This window comes from Schistocerca gregaria, chromosome 1 (assembly GCF_023897955.1).
Source record: "Schistocerca gregaria isolate iqSchGreg1 chromosome 1, iqSchGreg1.2, whole genome shotgun sequence".
Taxonomy (NCBI): domain Eukaryota; kingdom Metazoa; phylum Arthropoda; class Insecta; order Orthoptera; family Acrididae; genus Schistocerca; species Schistocerca gregaria.
Window position 1 is genome coordinate 365,691,064 of NC_064920.1, and position 25,161 is coordinate 365,716,224.

At 41.1% G+C, this 25,161-nt stretch overlaps 2 protein-coding genes across 2 annotated transcripts in view; one reads left to right on the top strand and one right to left on the bottom strand.

Moving 5' to 3' along the window:
• Positions 1-6,605, bottom strand: part of LOC126346862 (eukaryotic translation initiation factor 1A, X-chromosomal) — a 36,827-nt gene extending 30,222 nt beyond the window's left edge. Inside the window, exon 1 of the mRNA XM_050002224.1 lies at positions 6,347-6,605. Coding sequence (XP_049858181.1) covers positions 6,347-6,362 — 16 coding nt within the window. The 5' untranslated portion in view covers positions 6,363-6,605. The remainder of the gene's footprint in view (positions 1-6,346) is intronic.
• Positions 6,606-6,640: 35 nt separating this feature from the next.
• The window catches only part of LOC126346846 (intraflagellar transport protein 88 homolog), an 83,507-nt gene continuing 64,986 nt past the window's right edge, over positions 6,641-25,161 (top strand). Inside the window, exon 1 of the mRNA XM_050002223.1 lies at positions 6,641-6,835. The gene's annotated coding sequence lies outside the window, so the exon portion shown is untranslated. The remainder of the gene's footprint in view (positions 6,836-25,161) is intronic.

The following is a 25,161-nucleotide window of genomic DNA, read 5'->3' on the forward strand; positions in this document are numbered from 1 at the left end:
TTCTACCATACACTTCAACTAGTAACTGCAAATACTGAAAAAAAAAACCACAACAGGAGGTGGTACACTTTTAAGAAACAAACAGTATAGATTGCCAAGCAAACTGTATTTTTTTTTATAACAAGATTTCAGCATATACCACCACAACCACCACGTCTGAACAGGAAAGTGTGACAGGTATTTGTTATGCAACATCAAAACATTTTAAAACATTCACTCATAAAAACGGTGGAAAGACACACTGGGTGGCGTGGGGAGGTCCACCTAACCTTCGTAACCTCTTGGTTCATCCCTATGAAATCCCCAAACCACCTTCCCTACCCTCTGGCTCCTACCCTTGTAACCGCCCCCGGAGTAAAACCTGTCCCATGCACCCTCCCACCACCACCTACTCCAGTCCTGTAACCCGGAAGGTGTACATGATCAAAGGCAAAGCCACCTTCCTAGATGTTGACCTTCATATCAGAGATGGCTACATCAATACCTCCGTCCATATCAAACTTACTAACCACCAGCAATACCTCCACTTCAACAGCTGCCACCCATTCCATACCAAGAAGTCCCTTCCATACAGCCTAGCCACCCGTGGTCACCACATCTGCAGTCTCTCTCAAAATATACTGAGGGTCTCACTGAAGCCTTCACTGATCGTAATTATCCTCCCATCCTTGAACAAAAACAAATCTCCTGTACCTTATCTTTCCAGTCTCCCACCACCACCACCACCACCACCACCACCACCACCACCACCACCACCACCACCACCAATCGTAAGTCCCACAGTCCGGCCACAGAGGAGCATTGCCCTCGTAACTCAGTACCATCCGGGACTGGAGCACCTGAATTACATTCTCCACCAGGGTTTTGATTACCTCTTGTCATGCCCTGAAATGAGAAATGACCTGCCCACTATCCTTCCCACCCCTACTACCGTGGTATTCCGCCATCCACTGAACCTACACATTATACTCATCCATCCTTACACAACTCCTGCTCCCACTCCCTTACCTTACGTACCATACCCCTGTAATAGACTTAGATGCAAGACCTGTCCCATACTCCTCCTACCACCACCTATTCCAGTCCGGTCCCTAATATCACCTATCCCGACAAAGGCAGGGCTACCTGTGAAACCAGTTATGTGATTTACAAGCTAAGCTGCAACCACTGTGCTGCATTCTATGTAGGCATGACAACCAACAAGCTGTCTGTCCGCATGAACGGCCACTGACAAACTGTGGCCAAAAAACAATTGGACCACCCTGTTGCTGAACACACTGCCAAACATGATATCCCTTATCTCAATGACTGCTTCACAGCTTGTGCCACATGGATCCTTCCCACCAACACCAGCTTTTCTGAATTCCGCAGGTGGGAACTTTCCCTGCAATACATCTTACACTCCCATAACCCACCTGGCCTCACCCTTCATTAGTCACTGTCCTCAACCATCCAGCCCCCTCCCTGTTCCCATTGCAGCACTACCCAGCTGTCAATTCACCGCCACACCCAGTCCTCAACAGTCAATTGATTGCCTTTTTACGTTCACACACACTGGTCCTTACATTTCAAACCCTAAAGTGCTGTAGACAATTCCAATTCATGGAATGCTAAAGTAGGAAAATCAAGACAGTAGACAGTAAAAAGTTGTGAAAAATATCAGAAATAGAAAAATACATGAAACCAACATGCACTTTGTATATCTAGTTTTGTTATAAAATGCTTGAACAAAATTAAAACCATCTTCCCCACCAACATAAGAGCACTGTCAAACAGTTATTTTGAATGTGAAATAACAATTTTGCATTACATTCACTCTACGTCAACAAACTTTAAACATTTATGTGTCAAGGATTTTTTGAGCTTTTAATGAAGATAGGCTTAAATTCATGGTTTCTCACATTTTGTCCAGAAAAATATTGCTGCCTCTGGCTAGGGCCTGCAACTTCCACAAGTATGACGACCAAATAATACGTCATGCATTTTTTGAAAATTCAGGAAAGGAGTTTTAGAGAAAATAATTTATACATGACTAGAAAATGTGAGATTATCTAATTTTTCTGAAGAAATTAGATCATAGGGCCTACTTAAAAAAGACATTAATGCCATTTCCCACAGTTGAGTTTTCACATTTTCAATCATCAAGACAGTTAAAATCCTATGATTAGGGTGAAGTGCGGCGAGTGTAACCACGTTTTGGCATAGTTCAACTTTGACACCAAATTGCCAACTTGTTATTGAAGATATGATTTTGAAATTTCTCATGCTTAAAGTTTGACTTATTGATTTTTTAACAATATAGATTTTGTTTTTGAAAGAAAAAAATGATATGGTCAAATAATTGTTTTCAAAATTTTGTGCTGTGAGGCTACACTTGCCCCATGGTTCGGGGCAAGTGTAACCCCACTTTGTTGTACCCACACAGAGCATTGTAAAAGAGACTTGCGGTAAGTGACCTGATTACCCAATTTTTACTGAATTTGAGGATTTTTAAATTATTAAAATATCTTAAATTTTACTCAAGATATGAACTTTTTTGCACACGCCTCTTTGTATATTATTAAATACACAGAAAATGTTAGCTAAACTAAAAAATAAGTGTTAGCCTAAACCACAAAACACTGGAATAGAACGCATCATGGATTTATTTTTGATTTAGGCCAGTAATTTATTGGTTTAAATTCTACAAAAGTAATATTTTTTCTTCAGTAGGCAATTTAACAAAAATAATAAAATATCTAGTCTCAAGAGAAAAGAAAAATCACTTTAAAAGTTCACTTTCTATAATTTTTCATGGTAATTGAACTAAAGTTGTTGGCAATTTGTGTTTAATGCTAAACTGCCCTAATTCAACTTATTAAATTCACACTTGGGCCATCAGAGGATGGAACTTTTGTCTCATCTCTTTTATCATGCCAGTAAAATGTGGTGCCATGCTTTCTCTTATTTTTGCATCTGAGGAAAATCACTTCTGGACATCCTAAATCACTAATTTTGGTAACTTGGCCAATAACATGAACTTACTTACATTTTGCTGCAAAAGCTACCAGAACATAGTTTCCAACTGTAATTTTATCTTTGGCTTTAATAAAGTTTGCCTCTTATATTTCACAGCTTATCATTTCTTTCCTGAGATCATCCAGTGTTATCATCTTCATCACTACTTATTAAAGATGGGCCTCCTTCAGTTTCGCTTTCATCAGTTGCTGATTAAACTTCCACTCTTTTTTTCTTGTTACCCACATGAGCAATCAGGGATTTTTTTTTCTTTTCTTCTTCAACAACATTCTGAGATGCCATTTCGGATAAAGTAACAGCACTTTGTTTGGAAGATCTACTTTTCATTATCAAGCCCTTTTTTATGCCGATAATGCTTTTTTGTTTTGCTTTCTCCTTATTATTCTTGCTTCCTTTAAAATCTTTTTCTTTGTAGATGGCATCTTGAAAAGTGATAACTTCAGCTCCTGGTGCGATCCTTTTTTTCTTTGTTTTACCAGTGGGACTACACTGTTGGACTGTTTCCAATAATAAGCTTTCAAATGACAAATCAGAAGTTCCAGAACATAATGGAACATTGGTTAGCTCAGGAATGGTTGAGAAAAAACTCTGATACTGGGAGAACTACAGGGCTCAGTAGATGTAGTCCTATAAAATTCTGGAGGTTGTTCAGCTGGAAGCTTCCCAAAAATCTGAGTACTTTCTGGTAGAGACGTAGCTTCCACACAGTCTATATCTGCATTATCGTGCACTGGCAATGGATTTGTTTCTGCCAAAGATTTGGTATGAGCTACGTATCTTTTATATGCCTCCGGATCATATTTAGTTTTATCAATTACCTCTCTACTGTAAAGGAATATTCCTGCTTTTTGAAAACCACTTTTCAACAATTCACATGGTGTTTCATTCCATACAGCAGTGAGGAGATTGGAAAAGTCTCGTTTGCTAATTTTTACCCTTTGATGATGTCTCTGGTGATGAGTTAACTTTTGGTCCCAAGTAGATCTCACACATAGGAAGGCCAGTTTAGTTGATCTAGTGTGACGGCAAAAACAAGGTTACGGCTTAAATAAATAAATATGTTCCGGTAAGTTTGTTTGGGGCAAGTGCAACCCCCTGGTTACACTTGCCCCAGCCGATTGGTTACACTTGCCCCACATGGGGAAAAGTTGGGGTAAGTGTAACCATACCTGGCATATCAAGAGCTTTATCAGTGGAGTGAAACGAATATCATATTTGAAATTATCATGCAAAAGTTAGTTTGTAACCAAAAAATTGTACAGTTATCTGTAAAACTGCAAAAATGACAGACCAACAAATTCTGAGCATGTCACTCTTTCACAGAGTGAAAATGTAGACGTCAATTCAAGTCCAAAAATTAACTACCAATTTGTGTCAGATTTGACAACTTATGGTTAAATATAACAAAGAAAGGAGTAAATTAACATGTGTGATAGGTCAGAGGTAAAAATACAGCTTCTTTAAGGTACCATAAGCCATGGTTACACTAACCTCATGTTTACACTTACCCCACTTCACCCTACTCATTTTCAAAACAATTCTAATCTTTGCAACAATTTCAAATTATTTTATTTTTCCAAATTAAAGATGAAAAGAAAGCTCAGAAGTTGTGTGTGTGTGTGTGTGTGTGTGTGTGTGTGTGTGTGTGTGTGTGTGTGTGTGTGAATCACAGCTCTTAGTATTATGAACAAGGCTGCTTTTTATCAGAAGTAATTTCAGAACCCCATCATATTTAGTTTTTAGTTAAGCTTACAATTTTTTTCATTTTCTCTTTTTACAAGTACTTCATTTACAAATGCCTACAATGTTTTAACAAATCAACAGAAAATAAAAATACTGTATTTAATTTTTTCATAGAAATCATATGGAACTTAAAAACACTTTTTTACCATCAACTTTGAAATATTTATGTGACAAGTTCAGTCTTTGACCTGGAATATTTGTGTTGAAAATGGTCCGAACATCTCAGGCTATGCAACAGATCACTGTCACCATAGTCAAGATACTACAAGGGAGCATTATCACACTTAACCACACCCATACAGCCACAAAGAGTGACTTACAAAAACAATGCATATCAACTCTAGGTTGTCTGACAGCAATGCTGGTCCAGTGCCTTTGCAGCTGGACCTTCCTATTTTATACTGGTCTGTCTAAACATTGATTTGAATTCAAAAAACTGAAACCATGGTTTCCAGAAAATAGAATAAGACAATATAAAAATCTCAACTGCTGAGGACCATATGGCAGTACAAAACAGTTCAGCTAGTCTCCTGTACAGCAGCCACTTACAACAATATAGAATACCACACAATAGAATGCCACTAATAAGGTGAAATTTAAATTTCTATAATATACAGGCCTAATGATCACAAACGAACACAAAATTCTTACACTTTATTCACGTTTAACAATTTCAAAATGTTGGAAAACAATACCTAATATTTCTCCCTGAACAATTCAATTTAATCACTCTCGACTATGCCACAGGACTACAATTTGTGCGTGATGTTTGAGCAATTTAATGCTCAAACATGTAAATTTCTTCTGGTACTAGGCTATATAAAAATTACAGACCAAGTTTTACAGAATAAGTTTTAAAGTCATTTGTAGACCTTGCACAATTTATTCTGGAAATTGGACATATCCGAAGCTAACAAAAAATGGGGCTCATTTGTCTGTTTGTAACAATCTAGAGATTATTAATTTCAATTCGATATTTCTGGAGCTCAGTTATTAATGGCATTCATTAGGAGACCATAAAGTTTGTATGTTCATTAGGATCAGCGTCAGCGAGTAACTAATGCCAAACACATGAAATGATACACAGTAAGCGCGTGAATAGCAGGAAATCTTGTTATTTCAATTCTCTCTTTATATATTCTCTGAAACAGCAAGGATATGTATCATCTGGCGTCTCTCTCCGATTCAGCAATAATCTAGAGGTGTTATGACAGGCATGCACCTTACAACGACGGGTTGTCTCTTAAGTGGCAAACCCAACTGGGTAGATATTTTACTCAAGTAAGCGATATAAATCTCTGTAATACTAAACGCCAAGCACGCGTTTGACACACGAAGCTTGTTTAGAAGCCTGGAAAAATAGATCTCATTCATCCTGGTGCATTCAAAATTAAGCCAGAAAGAAACAGGCTAAGAAATTAATGGGCACACAACTGAATTTGCTGACCATAAGTGTGCCAGGAAAAAAATCCAAACAGGAGGCACAAGGCACCTATGCAATGGCTGCCATGCTTTCCAAAACATTGAGCTATCACATTAAAACTATTATACTAACGAGCATTAATATTGGATTGCTAACACTCACCCTTATTCTTCGGCATTTCGAAAGCGAGGTGATTTCACCAGAAGTTATCCAGACAAACAGTAAAATGCAAATAGACAACGAACCAATTTCACAACCATACCAAACTACGAAGACACTGCTCTTCGAAGGACCGAAATTAACAACTTCAGCAATGACATGAAATCATTGATACTAATAACAGAATTATTGTAAAAATGAATTAACTATTCTTCAGATTTTAGTTACACGATTATGTACATTAAAAATTTATTTGTTGTAAATAATGTTTTTAATTTGACTCATAAGCAAATGACTCTCGCAGCGCGCCGAATAAGCGTTCCATATAAACATAAATAGTTGGGGGTGCGATAAATTGTAATAACTTTGTGATCGTAATTTATTTGGATGTTTCAAAATTTACTTTGGGAATAAGTTGTAAGCGTAAGGGAATGCTGTGCCGATTTCAGCAGTGTGGAACAGAGACATATGTATTAACATCGAAATCCGAACGTGAGTCCAAAGAAAATGACACTTGTATAGCACTCCCGTTAATAACAGTAATTCAGAAACAGTTGCACGATATTCCTGGTACAAATTACAAATAAAAACTAATATTTATATGAATGTGTACAGAAGTCATCAGGATCTAATAATACTGAAGTAGCTCTGTTTATTTACTTATGACAAAGTTCAGTATAGGTACTGTAACTGTAACTATAGCTAGGCAGTTACAGCAAAGCTTCCCAGCGAAATTTGCCAAGGTTGTGAAATTATTGATCAGATATATTGCAACCAATTTGATAGTTAAATAAAATAATGAAAAAAGAACCAATGAAAAACCTGCAGAAAAATACTCTCACTTCCTAATTTGGTAAGAATTTGGCTGTAATCTCCTCAATCAAAAATTTACAGGACATTGACTGTTGAAACAATATTCGCGGTACCGTGAACGCTTATTTCTTCAAAAGAGCCTATAGGTAGCAAATGTAAAGATTTAGACATGAAGAAGTGTATTACCTAAGCTATACTTCCTTTGACAGTACGCCTGTATGAGCAGAAAACCTAGATGACATACTTAAGTTGTAACTATTTACTGATACTTTATTTCGTCGCCGCATGATGATGAATTAAAACAGTATAACACTATATAATTTTAATATATGCAAGCACACGACAAATGAAGATTATGCTCCCAGGATGATATATACGCATGGGATATAGGCCTACATACTGATAAATAACACAGGGAAATGAGTTCAAACTTCAATACTACTACAATGGGCGCAGTGTTGTAATATCACTATCGCTCTTCAAATGTAACAATAATGCAGTGAAACTAATTCACATTTAACAAATGAATGTGCAATATATTTTTAGGTCTTGAGCTTGGTTACCCATTAACTTATTAATTCAAAATTGTGATTTGAGAAGGTTTTAAGAAATGGAATAGTGCAACTTATGCTTGTTTGGATATTCATCAACAGATAATGGAAGCAGTCTTAATATGTTGACTGTTGCTCGCTTATTTATGGAAGTTTCACTGCAAGTCGATGGCTTCAGACATGAGGCTCTGCTGTGGCTGTTGGTGGGCCAAGTGCAAGGCCATTCTGTGGCCGCAAGTGGCCTTGTAGAACTCAGCAAGTTAAGAGTAGTATGATTTAAGCAGCAATTATCCAGGTGGTGACTGCTCTAAAGTTCTTGGCACTTATCCTTAAATGCTCATGAATGGTCGATACTGAACTCAGTTCAGACAGACTTTAGAAGTATCCTTGAATGCATGGACTGTCAGCAGTTAGTTTCATAGAAATGTTGAAGTATCTAAACCGACAGAAAATTGTATGAGAGTGATGTCCATCACATAGAAATATTTGTGAAATCTCAAAGACTAGGCCTAGTGTCTTGAAAAGTTTAAAGTTGTCCTGCAATAATGCATTTATATTCATTGTGGCCCCCCGATAAATTGACTGCATCAATTATTTGTAGAAAAATTGTCTTGATAGTTACAACTATAATCAAATAAAGATAGAAAAACTTTGGGTTTATTGAAAGCTCCAATGTCACTTTGCTAGCTCACAGCTTGACTGTCATCTTTCCACCTAACCTAGACCTCAGGTTACACTCTAGATTAGTCTGCACCACACCCTGCACACATAAAGTATTTTCAGCTTGCAGTTCTCATTCTGTTTGTGCACATCATGTCACACATCACATCACTGTTATGTCACAGGATTAAGCCATCATATAGTATCAGTAGGTTCAGTTAACTCAGATCCATCACTTTCCAAGAAATACCAAATACGGATCCCTCCATTTCTTACTGACCGATTTGTAGATTTTTTCATATTTAGTTGATTATGATAGTACAATGTTGAGTGCTTTATATAAGTTATCCACCTGTCCACAACTAACGTATTGTAGTATCAGAATGGTAGACATATGCTTTTTTCTGCATTTCGCCATGAAGGTGTTTCTTGAAGTTTATTTTCCCTTTTATTCCCATCTACATAAATTACCTTCAAGTTAAGTGTTTTAGAATTTAAAAATGTTAATGTATTACAAATAATTCAGGACTAAAGAAGGCCACTCACCCGATAACAGAAGTATTGAGCCTTCCACAAGCACAGACAGAACTTTTTGTGTGCCTGTCGATGACTCAGTGCTTCAGCTGTTTGGTGACAGGTCTTCTTTACTCCTAAATTATTTAAATTTTACCAGAGTATTACCAGAGACTGGTATACCACCCATCTGCTTTGACCAATGATGTCATCACAATGCCAAAAGCCACTGTTTTGAGCATATCCAAAATGGGTGCCAAAACATTGATCGTAACACCTGCAAAAATATAGGTAGCACACAAACCAGTTCAGTTTCTAAATCCAATGAAATTAGTGGGACAACTGCAAGAAATGGGAGGGTTTGGGCAGGGACAAGCCAAGAATTCAATAATAAAAACAAAAACATCATTCAAGATGCAACATTCTGCAAAAAACAAAATACTCGAAAGTGCCAAAAAATAAAACCCAACAAAACCTTACAAAACACACCATAAGATCACAGCATCCCAAACTCCAGTTATATAGCTCAACCGTAGATCAGGATTCAATTTTCTGCCTATGTTTTACCTTCAGTATACCTGTATGTGGAACACAGCTACTGTTACATCTAATGATAAACAGCAATTTTAAACTTGTTTGGAGTATTTGATGCCCCCCCCCCCCCCCCCCCCACACACACACACAACTACAAAAGGTACACTATGTGATCATAAGTATCTGGACACCCCCAAACACATAAGTTTTTCATATTAGATGCACTGTGCTGCCACCTATACATCTATTTATGAAGCTTTGTAACTGGGATGTTATCTTTTTATCCGTTTTCCAGCTTTCACTGGTGCTCAGAAGGACAGCCTTCACATTTGTATTAAAAAATACAGATTTTTGCTTTGTACGTGATACTTCTATTTTTCCATATTGGATACTATTGTATGAAGGCAGCATTTGACTTTTTACTGCAGTTTTTCATGCTATCTCCAGCTCCACCATCTCCCGTCACTATACTACCCAGATACAGGAATGAGTTGACAGTCTCCACCTGCTGCTCCCCTATTAACAGTGGCACCTCCATGTTCCCTGAATTTACTCTCTTTTCCTTTGTTTTGCGTGTATTTATCTTGAGGCCAGCAGTCTGTGCTTCTTCTTTCAGCAAGTTTAATTTAGCTTGCATATCAGTCAGCCTTTGAGCTAATAAAACTATGTTGTCTGTAAAATCCAAATCCTCCAGACATTCATGGATCCCCTCATTTCCTGCCTGCTGTGACTCTTCCATAACTGAGTCTAGAACAAGTAGAAAAAGTGTTGGTGAAAAAATACATCCCTGCCAGACTCCAGTTGTTACTTTTATGGCCTCTGTCATATTTCCCTTGTGGAGTATGCAACATTTGTAGCCATCATATAGATCTTTTATGATGTTTAAGATCTTCTGTGGTATGCCATACTTCTGCAACACCTGCCAGAGCACTTAATGTTTTATGGACTCAAATACCTTTTGAAAATCAATGAATGCCTGGTACATCGTTGCTTGGAATTCTTTGCTTTGCTCTAAAATGATCCTAAGAGTGTTAATAAGATCAACAGAACTGCATTGTGCTCTAAAACCGGCCTCTTCTTTACGCATTCGTTTTTCAAGAGACACTTTAATTCTGTTTAAAATAATTCTGGTGAGGAACTTACTGGGCACTGACAACAATGTAATACCATGCCAGTTGTTAGAGTCTGACGAATTTCCCTTTTTTGGGAGCTTTACCACCAAACCATTTCTCCACTCCTTTGGAGATTTATCTTCAAGCCAAATATGCTTCAGCAAGGGATAGAGCATTTTAACAGTCTTTCAATATTGGCTTTTAACAGCTCCAGTGCTTTGTTGTCTAGGCCCCGAGCCTTTTTATTCTTTATGGTTTTCAAAGCAATCTTAATTATGTCCACTGTGGGGAACTGCAAATTTATATCTTGATCATCTTCAACTTCCTCTGGAACATCTCTTACCTGATTCTCTTGGTTGTTGTCACAATTTAACAGTTCCTTGAAGTGCTTCTCCCATTTCTGTAGCTGTGCCTGTTGAGTTGTAAGCATCACCCCATCTTTGTTCGTAACTGGTCCTTCACCTCTGAAGTTCTTCATTGACAATTGTTTGGTTATATTGTAGAGCTCTTTCATATTTCCTTGTCTTGCTGCCTCTTCTGCTGATTTTGCTTGCTCATCTATCCATTTCCTTTTATCTTGACGTAGCCATATTTTCACTTTTTTGTTCACCTCCGTGTATTCTTTATGCACTTCGCTCTTCTGCACTCTTGTCTTACAAAGATTTAACTTAAGTTTTAGTTCTTTCCTGTGGCTGATTTCATTCCATAGATACATTCCTTCATTTGATGTGCCTTAAATCCTAAGATTTTTTCTCCCACATCTAAATAACTGTCTTTGATTTATTGCCAACATGTTTCAATTTCCTCTTCCATAATGTTTTCTTCAGAGAAGATCTGGAATCTGTTTTTTAGTTCGAGGGCAAATGTTTCTTTGATCTGTTGGCCATTTAACCTTGCCACATCTATTTTCTTGCTCCTGTGATTGAGCTTGGTTCTATTTGCCACTATCTTCAGCCTGAATTCCTCCAAAACTAGGTGGTGGTCACTTCCAATGTCTGCTCCTCTTCTATTTCTGACATCTAACAGAGAGTGTCAGAACGTGTTGCTTATGACTATGTAGTCTATTTGATTTTCGGTTACATCGCCTGGAGAAACTCATCTTGTGGCAGCTACGATGTGGAAACAATGTGCCTCCAATGACTAGGTCCTTTTCAGTGCACGTATCTATCAACTGTTCACCATTTACATTCATGATCCACACGCCATGCGCACCGATGATATGTTCGAGCCCTTCATTTTCTGAACCAACTTTTGCATTCAAATCAGCCACTAAAATTTTTATGTCCATAGAATTTGTTTGTCTAAGGACTCTGTTAAGCTCTGTATGAAATGCATCTTTTAATTCTCCTTTGAATTACAGTCACGTGTCCCACATTTGTTTTAAAGTGTGCGGTTATTATCCATTCTGAGACTGGTTTCCACTCCAGTAAGCTCTTCTTGCTGCTTTTAGATAGTAAGAACCCTACACCATTCCTATGCATCGCGTCATCATCTATCTGACCCGCATACAGGAGCACTCCACCATTTTGTGTTTGGAATTCCCCAGATTCTGGCCACCTTATTTCACTTAGTCCCAATACATCTAGTTGATAGTTCCCCATCTCTTTTTAAACCTGTCTTAGCTTCCATGCCTCTCTCAATGTTCCTAAATTTCAAAAACCAATACGAGTTTTCCTTTTCAGGCCAAAGACCAAATCCTTAAGATCCATCCGGCTGTTTCTCCTTTTAGTTTCTGTGATATGTGTTTTTTGGTGGTGTGGGTTATCATTCCACAGCCCTCGTGTGTTCTGGTGAGGCTGCCACCTCATGACTTGCCAAGGTTTTATTTCAAGGCCTTACCCCTTAGATAGCTTGTTTTCATTACATCTACAGAACGCTATCCATCCCTTCGCTGTAAGGCCTATGTGCATCAACATTGTCCTGGTTTCCAAGGATCTTCTGCTGTCCACATTAGGGGACTGTCTCTGCTGCCACACAAACACAGAGAGGAAATGGAAAGGATGGGAGGGTATAGGATGGCATAAATAGAATAGAATAGAATAAGACAGGACAGGACAGGGCACTAGATGGGACGTTGTGAGACACACTTCGTCGGAATCATGTATGGAGACTCGTCCGGCATGGGAGGCCTTGCTGGTAGTTACACTACCACCAGTTTAGCCCTCCACTTAATTGGATCACACAAACCCCCTTGCCCACACGGACAGTGTTTCATTAAGGTGGTGTCTCCTAAGGGGGCCTTGTTGTTTTGCTTGGCACTATCACAGCCCAGGCCTACAGTGATGTTTTAAGCACCTTCTTGCTTCCCACTGTTGAGAAATTCGGGGATGGCAGCTGCACCTTTCAACATGATAGAGCACCTGTTCATAATGCACAGCCTCTGGCGGAGTGGTTACACTACAATAATATCCCTGTAATGGATTGGCCTGCACAGAGTCCTGACCTGAATCCAACTTCATGCCAAGCCTCACTGACAGACATCGATACCTCTCCTCAGTGTATCACTCCATGAAGAATGGGCTGACATTCTCCAAGAAACCATGCAGCCCCTGATTGAATGCATGCCTGTAAGAGCGGAAGCTGTCATCAAGGCTAATGGAGGACCAACACCATATTGAATTCCAGCATTACCAGTGGAGAGCACCATGAACTTGTAAGTCACTTTCAGTCAGGTGTCCAGATAGCTTTGATCACATAGTGTAGTTTTCCAATCTCCTGTTAACCTGTATAGCTCAACCCTATACTAGTATACCAACAAACCCCCCACATAACTACAGAAGCTGCTATCCCAAGCATTTCACTTTCACTCCAAAACAAACACATTGTGGCTCAATGATGTCACCCAACACATCTTAGCAGAGTGCAACTACTTCACAAGTCAAAGAAGATGGGTGGTGTCCTACAGCCCTGTTTACTATCTACCAGAAATACCCTGCAATATTTAACCTGTTACAAAACGTGCATTATTCCTACTGCATATGCATTGCACCCATAACATCCTCAAGCTGTATGTACTTCCAGGCTGTGGACAATGGGACAATTGACAAGCACCTTAAGGAGATCAGCCAACCATGGCTGGATTTAGGTTTAGGAAACCCAAGTTTCCAAGCTGGTGCTGGATGAGGCCATCAGTCCTCTGTTATTGCGAGCTCTTTGGATGCTTCAGTGATTACAGTAGGACATGACAACGAACATTGTAGGTTACATAGAACTGAGATCTCGGGTTTAATCAAGCAGATTGCAATGACAGAAGGTGTTGTTCCTAAGTGGGATGAGGAGAGGGGGTCACTCATAAGTGTTCTGAAAGGTTTTAGGGGACGTGCCACAACTTCACCTACTGTGCCAACCCGTCTCATAGTAATGTCAGGTCTACTGGTAAAGAAAGAGCCTGGAAACTGAGATACCACAGTATTAACACTCTGTGTATGGCTCATGTAGATTTATGTGTTTTCATGACCAGTTGTTGTGGATGGATAACGTAAATTTACGTTTTTCATTCTGCATGCATTTTCGTAGACCTGTTGCTCACGCCAGTAACGATTTCAATTTAACTAAAAGTTATATATGAACTGATGAACTGGAGGGTTCAGTGCAGTGAAAAACAGTATGAACTTATTTTTATCTTTTGTTCTATTGCCAACTATCAGTACTGTGAAATATTTGGTTCTGTATATAGTTGTTGCCTTGTGCGGTATGGTGTGAAAACAGTTGATGGTAGGTGAGATTCTTGCTGAACTGTTTGCGGTCAATTGTTATGATGTACCAAGAGATTCAGATGATGTTGCTAATAGTGGTAATGGAAGTGAAGGAGGAAATAACATGGGTCTAATCTACCAAAGTACGATAATTGTGAACGATTTAGATTATGAAGCTTCTGACAGTGAAAACTGCACATATTGCTCCAAATGTTCTCATTTGGGGAAAGATCTTCAAACCTTGCAGACCAAGGTAGAGCTTAGCAAGCATAGAGACTAACAATATGCTGAAATGTAAGCCAAGGATGGCTTGTTCTGAATGGCTACAAAACTGGGTGTAGATATCATCAGTGTGCTACTGTGCTGTAAGGGTGCCACGGATGACAAGCAAATGTGCCCTACTGTGAAATGAAACTGAACCCAGACCATCACTCCTGGTTGTGAGGCTGTAAGGCACCGACACTCAGGTTGATAGCCCACCGCTGTCTGGGGCACTTCCAAACACGTTTTTGGCCTGGAATCTCATTGATTGGAGAAGAATTGTCTTCAGTGATCACTCCTGCTTAAAGTGAGCCCAAATGATGCCAGGACATGGTGAGACATCAACCTCACTGTCACCTGCCATGTTGCCCAAAACCAGGAGTGATGGTCTGGAATTCCATTTCATTTCATACCCCTTTGGTAGTCATCCATGGCACAGTTACAGCACAGTGGTATGTTGATGATATTCTATGCCCTGCTTTTCACACTTAATGGCAGGCTGTCCCGGGCATACATTTCAGCAAAATAATGGCCACCTGCATATGTTGAGAGTTTTCACTGCTTGTTTTCATGCTTGCCAGTCCATTTTGGCCTGCAAGGTCATAGGATCTATCTCCATTGAGATCGTTTGGAGCATCATGGGCAGGCCTCCAACCAGCTCAGGATTTTGACAATCTGTCCTGCCAGCTGGATAGAATTCAGCACTATAGATCTCTTGAGGACATCTAACAGCACCATCAATCAATGCTAAGCTGAATAAGAAGGGCCAGAGGTGGACCAACACGTTATTGACTTGCTCAGTTTGGGATGTTCTTTCTCCTTAATAAATCACCCATTTTTCTGAAGTTGTTGTCATTTGTTTGTCTGTACACATACATCACATGTACTGATATTGTTCCAATTGGCTAATTTCTTCATGGTGCATCCCTTTTTCTTTTTTAATTAGAGTGTATCTATTGTGATGGTACAGTTAAAATGCCTAGCCCCTTGAAGTGATACCTACATAATGTGGATGGGTGAACAGTATGTACTATTCCTACTACTCATCTTTATGCAGTCACTATTTTCTTTCTGAGTGATGAGGTACCCCAGAAAATTATTACATAAGACACTATTGAGTGGAAATATGCTAAATATACCAGAGGGTTAATTAATTTATTTCCAATACTAGCAATTATATGGAGAGCAAAAGTTGCTGAACTTAATTGTTTGAGAAGTTCAGTAGTGTGATTCTTCTGGTTCAAGTTTTCATCAATATTTGCACCCAGAAACTGTCCTACTCCTGCTCATGTGCTATATCAATGGTTGGTGTGACTGACTTTGTTGCCCAGAACTGAAAATAGTGTTCTTTTGTTCAAAATTTAGGGAGAGTCCATTTTCAGAGAGCCGCTGTATAAATCTCAGGAAAACATTACTTACAATCTCTTATGTTGTGTTCTCCCTACTGGTATTTATTATAACAGTAGTACTGTGTGCGTGTGGTCCCTATTGAAGTTACAGAACAACACCACGACCTCACCTCTTTCATACGCGAGGTAACAAGAGAAGAGATGTATTAGTTTATGGCAACTAAACTAGTGGACTGTAGAGAATGTTGAAGAAGAGATGCATCAGTATTTAGCACTAATCTCTACCTCCACCCTACTGCACCAGGAAGAATGAACTCAGCCAGTACGTATACGTGCCACAGGCATCAAAGGACAACCAAGCATTCAAGAACAAGGAACTATGCTCCAGTATGTTTCCACTGTTGACAACCCAGCACATTGTACACTACTGTAGAGCAAACAGTGAGTGTGTGATGTTTTATGTGCAGCCGGACAGCAGCTATCACAACTGTAGATGATTGTAGTCAACCTGTGGGGTGAAGCCCATCACTGTACCTGGAAGATATCTCTCCCTAATATGCTACAGCCACTTCCTGTCACATTGCAGAGATGGCAACCACTCACCTAGCTGGCAAACTCAGAAAAAATAAGTGAGGTTACCACCTATAGAGGTGATACCACCAAATGTGAAATTCCTCTATCGACAATGATCTCCATGATTTCAGGAAATCTCATTCACATTGTAACTGATGACCAGCCTGTCTGGAATCTGTTCGACTTAGGGGCTTCCTTTTCTATGACTCTGACCCTCCCCTGCGGGGGGCCCACAGTTCTTTAGTGAGTTTGTGCGTGGCCAAAACGGGTCCCACGAGCTGTTGCCATCCTTTCTTCTTTCCCGGACTGCATTTCTTCCCCGTGCATTTCCCTCCTTGTCCTCGTCCTCGCTCCTCCCCCCCCCCCCCCCCCTCTACAGCCTCCTTCCACTCTCTCAGTGTTCTTATTTATGTGAAGCTGGCTATCCACCTGGTTTCCTGCATTACTTGTGGTTTTGTTCCTCTTGCCTTTTTCTCTTTCATCCTTCCTTTTTGGCCTCTTTTGAGGTTGGACCTCCAATTCTAAATTTTCTCTCTGTGGTGTGAGCCATTTGGGGACAACACACTCCCTAGCATGTGCGGTGCGGATTCCTCTAACTTCCTCCTTCCTCTTTTTTCCCCCTGTTGTAGCCCCCCTCCACCCTGTCTGGTTACCAGGATATCTGTTACGTACTCATCTGACTGACCCCCTGACAACAGAGGTATCACAATTCTGATACCTGAGCTGTATGCCTAGGAGTGGTTACTTGTCATTCTGGAGCATCAGAACTGCTGGTAATGGCTTCTGAGCCAGACAGTCCTTGCTAAGGCTGGGTGGCACTCATGGGGAGAGCCCCTGATTGGAGTGGGTTGTATCAGGGTGAATGCTTTGCACATGAAGCATATCAAACTCCAAAAATCTGGTTGTTCTGCAATGTCTGTCTTGTCTATTGGTAATGGATCATGAAATGCTGCTTCTTATGACCCTGTGACCCTGCCACCTTACCTTCCCTGGCCACATCCTGGGAGCAGTGCCGGCCTTGCCGGCTTGGGGTGAAACACTTTTCCCATTGCCTGGTCGGTACTAGAATGGACTGGGCTCATTCACCACCACAAAACTGTAGTTTTTTGCGGAAAATATTGAAAACAAGTTTGTCGAAGTGGAGGCTCTGAGTGAGATGTGGTAAGGTCCCCTGTTGATCAAAACGTCTTCTGCCATCCAATCTGCAGCTCTTCATGCTTGTGATCATCTTAGTGACTGCCTGGTGTCCATTACACCTCACCTGTCTGTGAATATGGTCAGGGAGTTATATTTCATAGGGATCTCATTCTTCAAACTGACAAGAAACTCTTGGCCAATCTCAAATGACAGGGCATTCAGTTTGTTCGGCGTTTGCAGAAAGGTCATAGGGACAACTGCTCTGATACTGGTGCCTTTGTCCTGGACTTTGAGGGAGACAACCTCTCAGAGAAGGTCACGTTTATGTGATATCAGTGTGCTGTGAAGGCGTGCATCCCGCCCCTCAAGAGTTGCCTTCAGTGCTTGTATTTCGGGCGCGTGTCTACCCAATGTATGGCAGACCCTCTGTGTGGTGACTGTGGAGTCCCACTCCACAAGAGGAGCACCTTGTTCTGCCACTCTTGTGTGTAAATTGTCGTGATCATCACTCTCCACGCTCACCAGATAGCCCGGCTTATAAGAAAGAAAAGAAGATACAAGAGTATAAGTTCCTGGATCGTTTATATTGCACTGAGGCTCATCAGAAATATGACCAACTTCATTGTGTGTTGATAACTTTTACATTTGCCTCTGTTACATCCTTCACTCCCCCCCCCCCCCCCCCCTCCTTTTTTCTTATCCCAGTCCTGTCTCCTTCTCCTTTGCTCCCTCTCCTGATGTTCTCACATCTTCCCCACCAGGTGCTGCTCTTCCTCCCTGGCCAAAGAAGTGCCCTCCTCTTTCGGCACTGGTTGGTGATAGGGCTCCCTTCCAGGACACCTCTGCCCAGTGGCTGTCAGGCCAGAGGCCTGCTGCTGCAACTTGGCCACAGGACACATAGTCTTTGTGTCCTAAGGTCACCTGTTCTCTTCCCAAATCTTGCGGAAGTCTGCTTTCCCTCTGTGCCCTGCCCTCCTCCTCAACCTGTGAAGAAGAAGAAGAACATTAGTCATAGGACAAGCCCCCCACCTCGTTGCACCCGATTACCCCTATTATAACCTGAGTCTGGCATTTTATTAATGGAAATCCCCCCCCCCCCCCCCAATTGTTGTTGGTGACCTGGCGGCGTGATTCGCTTGAGCCTGTTTGCCTGCCATTTGGATACCTGCTCTGTGTTTATTTAGTGGAACTGTAATGAATACTACTGCCACCTCCCAGAGTTGCAATCCCTTATTGCCTTTTATACTGCAGTTTGCATTGTTCCCAGAAATCTAATTTTACTGATGCTCACTCACTGAGCACTTTATGGGTTCTGTGCTTTCTGTTGGAACCAGGTTGGTCCTTTGATGGCTTCCAGTGGAGTCTGCATGTTGGTCTATATGGATATTATTAGTACATGGATACCACTTTGTGCCACATTGCAAGTGGTCGATATATGGGTCCACTTGGACTCTGACATCATGCTATGCAATCTCTAGCTCCCTCCTAACAGGCCACCTACATCTGCTGCCCTAAGTATCCTCCTTCAACAACTCCACCCTTGCTTTCTTCTCCATGGAGATTTTAATGCCCATCACTCTTTGTGGGGCAGTGCTTCTTCATCTAGTTGGGGGCCCATTAACCAGTTTCTTGTGGACCACAACATATTCCCTCTTAATGATGGTTTCCCTAATCATTTTAGTGCCACATATGGCACTTTTTCTGCCATTGATCTTTTGCTCTTGTCCCATCCCCTTCTTCCTTTGTAATAATGGTTACTGCTCGATGACCTCTCCTTCCCATTGATTCTCTCATTCCCTCCCCACCTTCCGATGACCAGGCTATCCCAATGGGCTTTCCATCATTCTGATTGGCCTCTGTATACTTTCCAGGTCATGTTTCCATCTTCTTAGTCAGGTTTTATTGATGAACTCATCTGTGATCTGTCCAGTAAGATAATCTGCACTGCTGGCATTGCCATTACCTGCTTGACATACTCCGTTCACCTTCGGCCAGTTCCATGCTGGAGCATGGCCATTGCAACCACCATCTGTGATCTTAAGCAGCACCTGTCCTCTGTCAGTCTTATTAGTTTTAAATGTCTTCGCACCAAAGCCCATTACTTAACCAAACAGAGCAAACGGATTTGTTGGGAATGCTTTGTCTCCTCTCTTGGTTCTTCTTTCCCTTCGTCATGGGAGTGGGCTATACTCCAAACCCTCCAAGGTTGTCAGCAGCAGTCTTCCATTCAGAGCCTTGCCCTTCCAGGTGGCCTTTGTACATATCCATCATTTCTCGGGAACACCTTGTGACCCATTTTGCAATGGCATTGGCATCAGCCTCCTATCCAGCTGCCTTCTTCTTCCTCCAGAAACACTAGACTGAAGCTTCCCACATATGTTTTACCACTTGTCAGGCAGAATCCTACAATGAACCTTTAACTGAATGGGAAATTCTTCTAGCCCCTACAGTTCAAGTCCTGGCCCTCATTCCATCCATAACCAAGTGCTTCAATACCTCAGTCTTTCACAACACCAGTATCTCCTCCCGGTGTTTAACCTGTTTAGATCCAAGGCATTTTCCCCTCTCAATGGAGGGACAGTATTGTGGTTCCTCTCCTTAAACCTGGCAAGGATCTGTCATCCCTTGATGGTTGGATTGTTCGACCCTTCTCTGCCTTTACTAGGAACTAGTTCCATCTCGTATGGACTATGGTTGTCAAGTTTATGGATGAGCTGCCCTTGCATGCTGCTCCTTTTGTACCAGGTTCACCATCAAGGTAGCCACGTATGTTGCATTCTCTGTGACCCCTCTGAGGGCGCATTTGCAGCTTTATAGCAAGTCCATTTTTGCTCAATTGTGGGCTGACTCTTGAGGGGCTATCTCCCTCTCTAACAAACTTCATGCCATCAAAGAGACTCTCACCATGTGACAGTCTTCTCTCTGCCTCTCCTAGCAGGAATCTACCATCCTGTGCCGTCTTCATACTGACCATACTAAGTTGAACCACGGGTTTTTACTCCGCAATCAGCCGTCCCCTTTCCCCCTTTGTAGTTGCAGGGCTCCACCCACAGTGAGCCATATTGTGCTGGACTGCACCCACCTTTTAGCCCTTCACACTAAATGTGCCCTCTCAGCTTCCTTGTCTGTTTATGGTCAGGTTCTCCCAGCCTTTTCCATACATTTTGTCTAGTCTGTTTTGCTGTTTTGTTTCCCCTTTTCTTGTGTCTTCTTCCTCTAGTGTTGTCCCCATTATACAGTAATAATGGTATTGTGTTGATGTCAGGATGGGTCAGTGGCAGTGTTGGTGCCCCTCCCCCCCCCCCCCGTAACATTTCTGAGGCACCCATGCTCTCACCATTTCCACTCACTCCCCTCCTATTCTTTCCTCTTCCTGCTGCTGTAACATCCCTTTTCCTTCTTTTTTTACACAATATCCCTTTCTCTTGACTGGACTGTGCTGTTTATGTTGTTACTCCCTTTATTTCTGCCATCCTAGATAGTGGGGCTGATGACTTCGTCTGGTCACCTCTCCCAAATCAACCTGTTGTGTCCCAGCTACAAACTACCAATTGGAAAGTCAGAATTAATTACAACTTAGATTTATTCTGAAAACAAGGTTAAATCTGATTTAGCATAATTGCTCCTGTCCAGGTCCATAGTCAAAGTTCATCTCTCGTAAACACTGTCAAAATAACAGCACCATGACTGAGAGGAGACCTGCTCCATACTCCAGAAGGCCCACGGGACAACTCTGCTTCCGGGCACTGACGCCACTTAAATATGTGAGGCTGCATCCTGATTGGCTCTGTTGACCAAGTGGTATGACTGCTGCATATCTTGTGGTGCCCCCACTGTGAGCACTCTGAAGTATGTTGCGCTGCTGCCACTGGAGCATTGGCACACAATGCTCAGGAAGTAGTGGCTGCATCTTACGTGCAGTGACTGTGCTGTATGAACACATGGCACAACACAACCAACCAACCATTGTGTAATTTCGACAGGTAGGAAAGACTGTGTTCTGTGAGAGGAGAGGGATTGTGCTGAAAGTTGCAGATGACTAAAACAGCCAACCAATAGGAACATGTATTGCATGAGTAACCATAATTAACAGAACACAGCCCTTTGAATTTGTTGTTTTAGCAGAATGTAGTCATAATTTCGTTCAGAGATGGGATTCCAAATTGACGAAATTATTCCAAGAAGCCCACATAATGAAGATTGCTCTGGATAGTTGTTGCCATTGTAGACAGTGTTATCCCACCATAGTCTATGAGGTGAGTTCCAGTTATCAACTCAGATGCTCAGTTAGATTGTGAAGCTTCTATCAGTTGCAAAAAACTACACTGATTCACAAAAGAGATCTACATACCAGCAACGACCATAAGCATAGAAGGTGATCAAGGAGAGCTTTGGATCTCTAATTGTCATGAGCAACCACAACTCATTCCTAAAGGTATGCGTGTAGGAGCAGCCAAACCAGTCAAGGAAGGGCATCTTAATGCCATTGACTACAGACAATGCAGGGGAGGAAGCTACTATTGAACTGCTAATAAGATCTAGCTTGACCAAGGAACATCATCACACGGTGTTAGTGGTCCTGCACTATTTTTCAGGTGCTTTCAAAACCATAGTGGAGTGTAAACAAACCAAAAGGGTCCATGATAAAACACTATATCAACACTGGGTACTATCCATCAATTGACTAGCTCTCATATAGGATGTTGCAAGCTGAACGAGGGATTATCCAAGAGGAATAGGAGAAGATAATTCAAGATGACCCCACTGAATCTTCAGAGTGTAATTTTTCTGTTTTCTGAGCCATTAACAAGTTGCAGCTGTATTTATATGGCAAACCATTTGCTGTTGCAGTGGATCACCATTCTCTGTCCTGACTGACTAACACAAAGAATCAGTTGGGTTCACTGATGAGACGTGTACTGAGATTTCAGGAGTAAGGAGTCACAGGTGTATGCAAAAGTGAATGCAAACACAAGGATATCATCTCTTGTTTTGGAAATCCTTCGGTGGAACATAAAAGTGTGGATGAAATTTTAATCATCACTGCATTAAATGTCATTGCTACTAAACAGAGGGTGTATCCAGTCTCGCCAAAAATCATTGAAGCCTTGAAGAAAGAGGAACCAAGAAAAGGAAAATTCCAATTAATAAACAGAACATTGTATATTTGTAATGTTACTTAAAATCCAGCTTGATTGCATTTTTTTCTTTTTTTTTTTCCATATGATCAGTTTCGGTTCATTCAGAACCATCTTCAGACCTGATATCTCAGTTGCAGGAGTAACCCGTCCAAATCGAGCAACTTTCACATGCTACGTCGTGTGACATGCTGGATTTGGATGGGTTACTGCTGTAACTGAAATATCAGAGCTAAAGATGGTTCTGAATGAACCAAAACTGGTCATATGAATAAAAAAAATTGCAATCAAGACGGATTTTAAGTAACATTATAAAATCACTGATTGCTGTTATCCCATAAGACATTATGCCTGTCTTTGTCAGCTCATTTGTGGCAAGTTATCCTAAAGATTTTTCATAATGGTCCAACATTTGGTCTGCCAGGTCTCTATCAATCTGATATTAAACTTGTTCACAGTTGTGAATATGAACCACCTTCAGCTGCATAATGGAGTTACAATGATGAAAATTTGTGCTGGACCAAGACTCGAATCCAGATGTTCCACTTTATGCAAGTGGTCACCTTAACCAGTTCAGCTATCCAAGCACGACCCACTGCCAGACCCAAACTTCCCTATGTTGTCATCCTTGTGTCATATCTGTAATCTTATATCCCATTAATGGTATTCCCTTTAATGTTATTTTATTCACAAGCCACAGGCCGAGTTTCAGCCAGTAAATAGAGAGTAGTAGTGTCTGTGTTGTGAAGAAGTAAGATGCAATGTTCCTTTGGAGCTGTAGTCACCACAGTGCCTGCCCCTTTGGACATGCATGCATGTCTGAAGGAACATTGCATCATACTGCCTCACATCATAGACAGTGCATTTTCATATCTATTGATCTGTAAGGAATATCAGTGACTGAAGCATATGCTGCAATTACTTCTGGGGCATCTGGTACCAATTCCATGTGTAACAGTGCCATTCCACAGAATTGGGGAGGTTCCTGAAGTTTACAAATGGGAATCAATGGAAAATAGTTTGCTCTCACTACTCCAAGCACATCACAAAAGCTGCGCCAACTGCAAAGCTCCAGAAATTGGATGGTTTCTTGTAGAGTACATAATTTTGAAGCACGAGGCTCCCTGTATGATGATCACTAGCCATGAATAAGTTCGCCAGCCAAGACTAGTATCAGAGTTAATTTCACTCTGCAACATCACTCACAAGGTGACAACTGCCTACCACCCACAGATGAATGGCCTGACAGAATACTTTAATAAGATGCTCACAGATATTTTTCCCAGTATATTTTGATGTTGAACAGAGAGATTAGGATACAGTATTGCCTGTTGCGACATTTGCACATAACACAGTGAAGGTTTCACACTGTTCTGTCTGCTCCTTGTTCATGAGGCTGAAATGACAATGGATACGTTGTTCCTTTTTCACACATATGGCTACGTGAAACACTTCACCACCAGGACCAAAGAAGCAAGGTAGTTGGCTTGCGTATGGACTCTGGACACTTAAGAGAAAGACCGAAAGTGCTGTAACATGAAGCATCGGTCAGTGAGATATAGCCAAGGAGGCTTTCCAGAAAAGTTATGGGGGTGTTATTTTGTGCTGCATTGTATGCTTCATTGCTTGTTATACATCACATATGAAGTCAAGGATTATGACCTTTCATGAAGAAGACAAAAATGTTAAGACATCATCCATGTCCTGTGTATGAAGCCCTACTACTGTCCTGAAGTGCAGATTGATGTGCGCTTCTCATTCAGCATAACTGAAGATCTCCTCAAGAGTCGTGAAGCTATGGTGGAAGAGGCTACCTTCATTGCTCATTGCAGTAAAGAGGATGTGACAGCAAGACCAGAATACAGGGATTTGCTGTTCAGAGGGCCGTTGACAAGATCCAGATCCAGGGTGATGTAGTTAGCTCCTGGAGAGGTAGCAATGCAGTAATGTATATGCATGTAGTGTGGCTTAATGGTTAGTTTCACTGGCTATTGTGCTGTGGGTTGCCAGTTAAAGCCATTAAGCAGCAGTTACTTGTTACACAGTATTCATCATTTCTGAAAGGTTCTCAAAATATCTTATGTTTGTAATGTTCTATGGTATGGAATGTTCATTTTTGTATAAATTGCAGCACTCTCTTGCACGAGTCCAATTGTGGTGGTGGTGGTGGTGGTGGTGTTGGTATTTAGTTTTGTGGGGCACTTAACTACATGGTTGTAAGTGCCCATGCAAATCTTAATCTTTTCATTGTCCAGTCTCGTCATTTTCCTGAATGATGATGAAATGGTGAGAACAACACAAACACCCAGTCCCCAGGCAGGGAAAATACCTGACTTGTCAGGGAATCGAACCCAGGACCCTGTGATCCAGGGGCAGCAACACTAACCAGTAGACTATGAACTGTAGATAAGTTCAGTTCTGTCTGTAAGTTGGTGTTCATAATAAATGTGCTTTCAATGCTAAGTGTTGCTCTTCATTGATG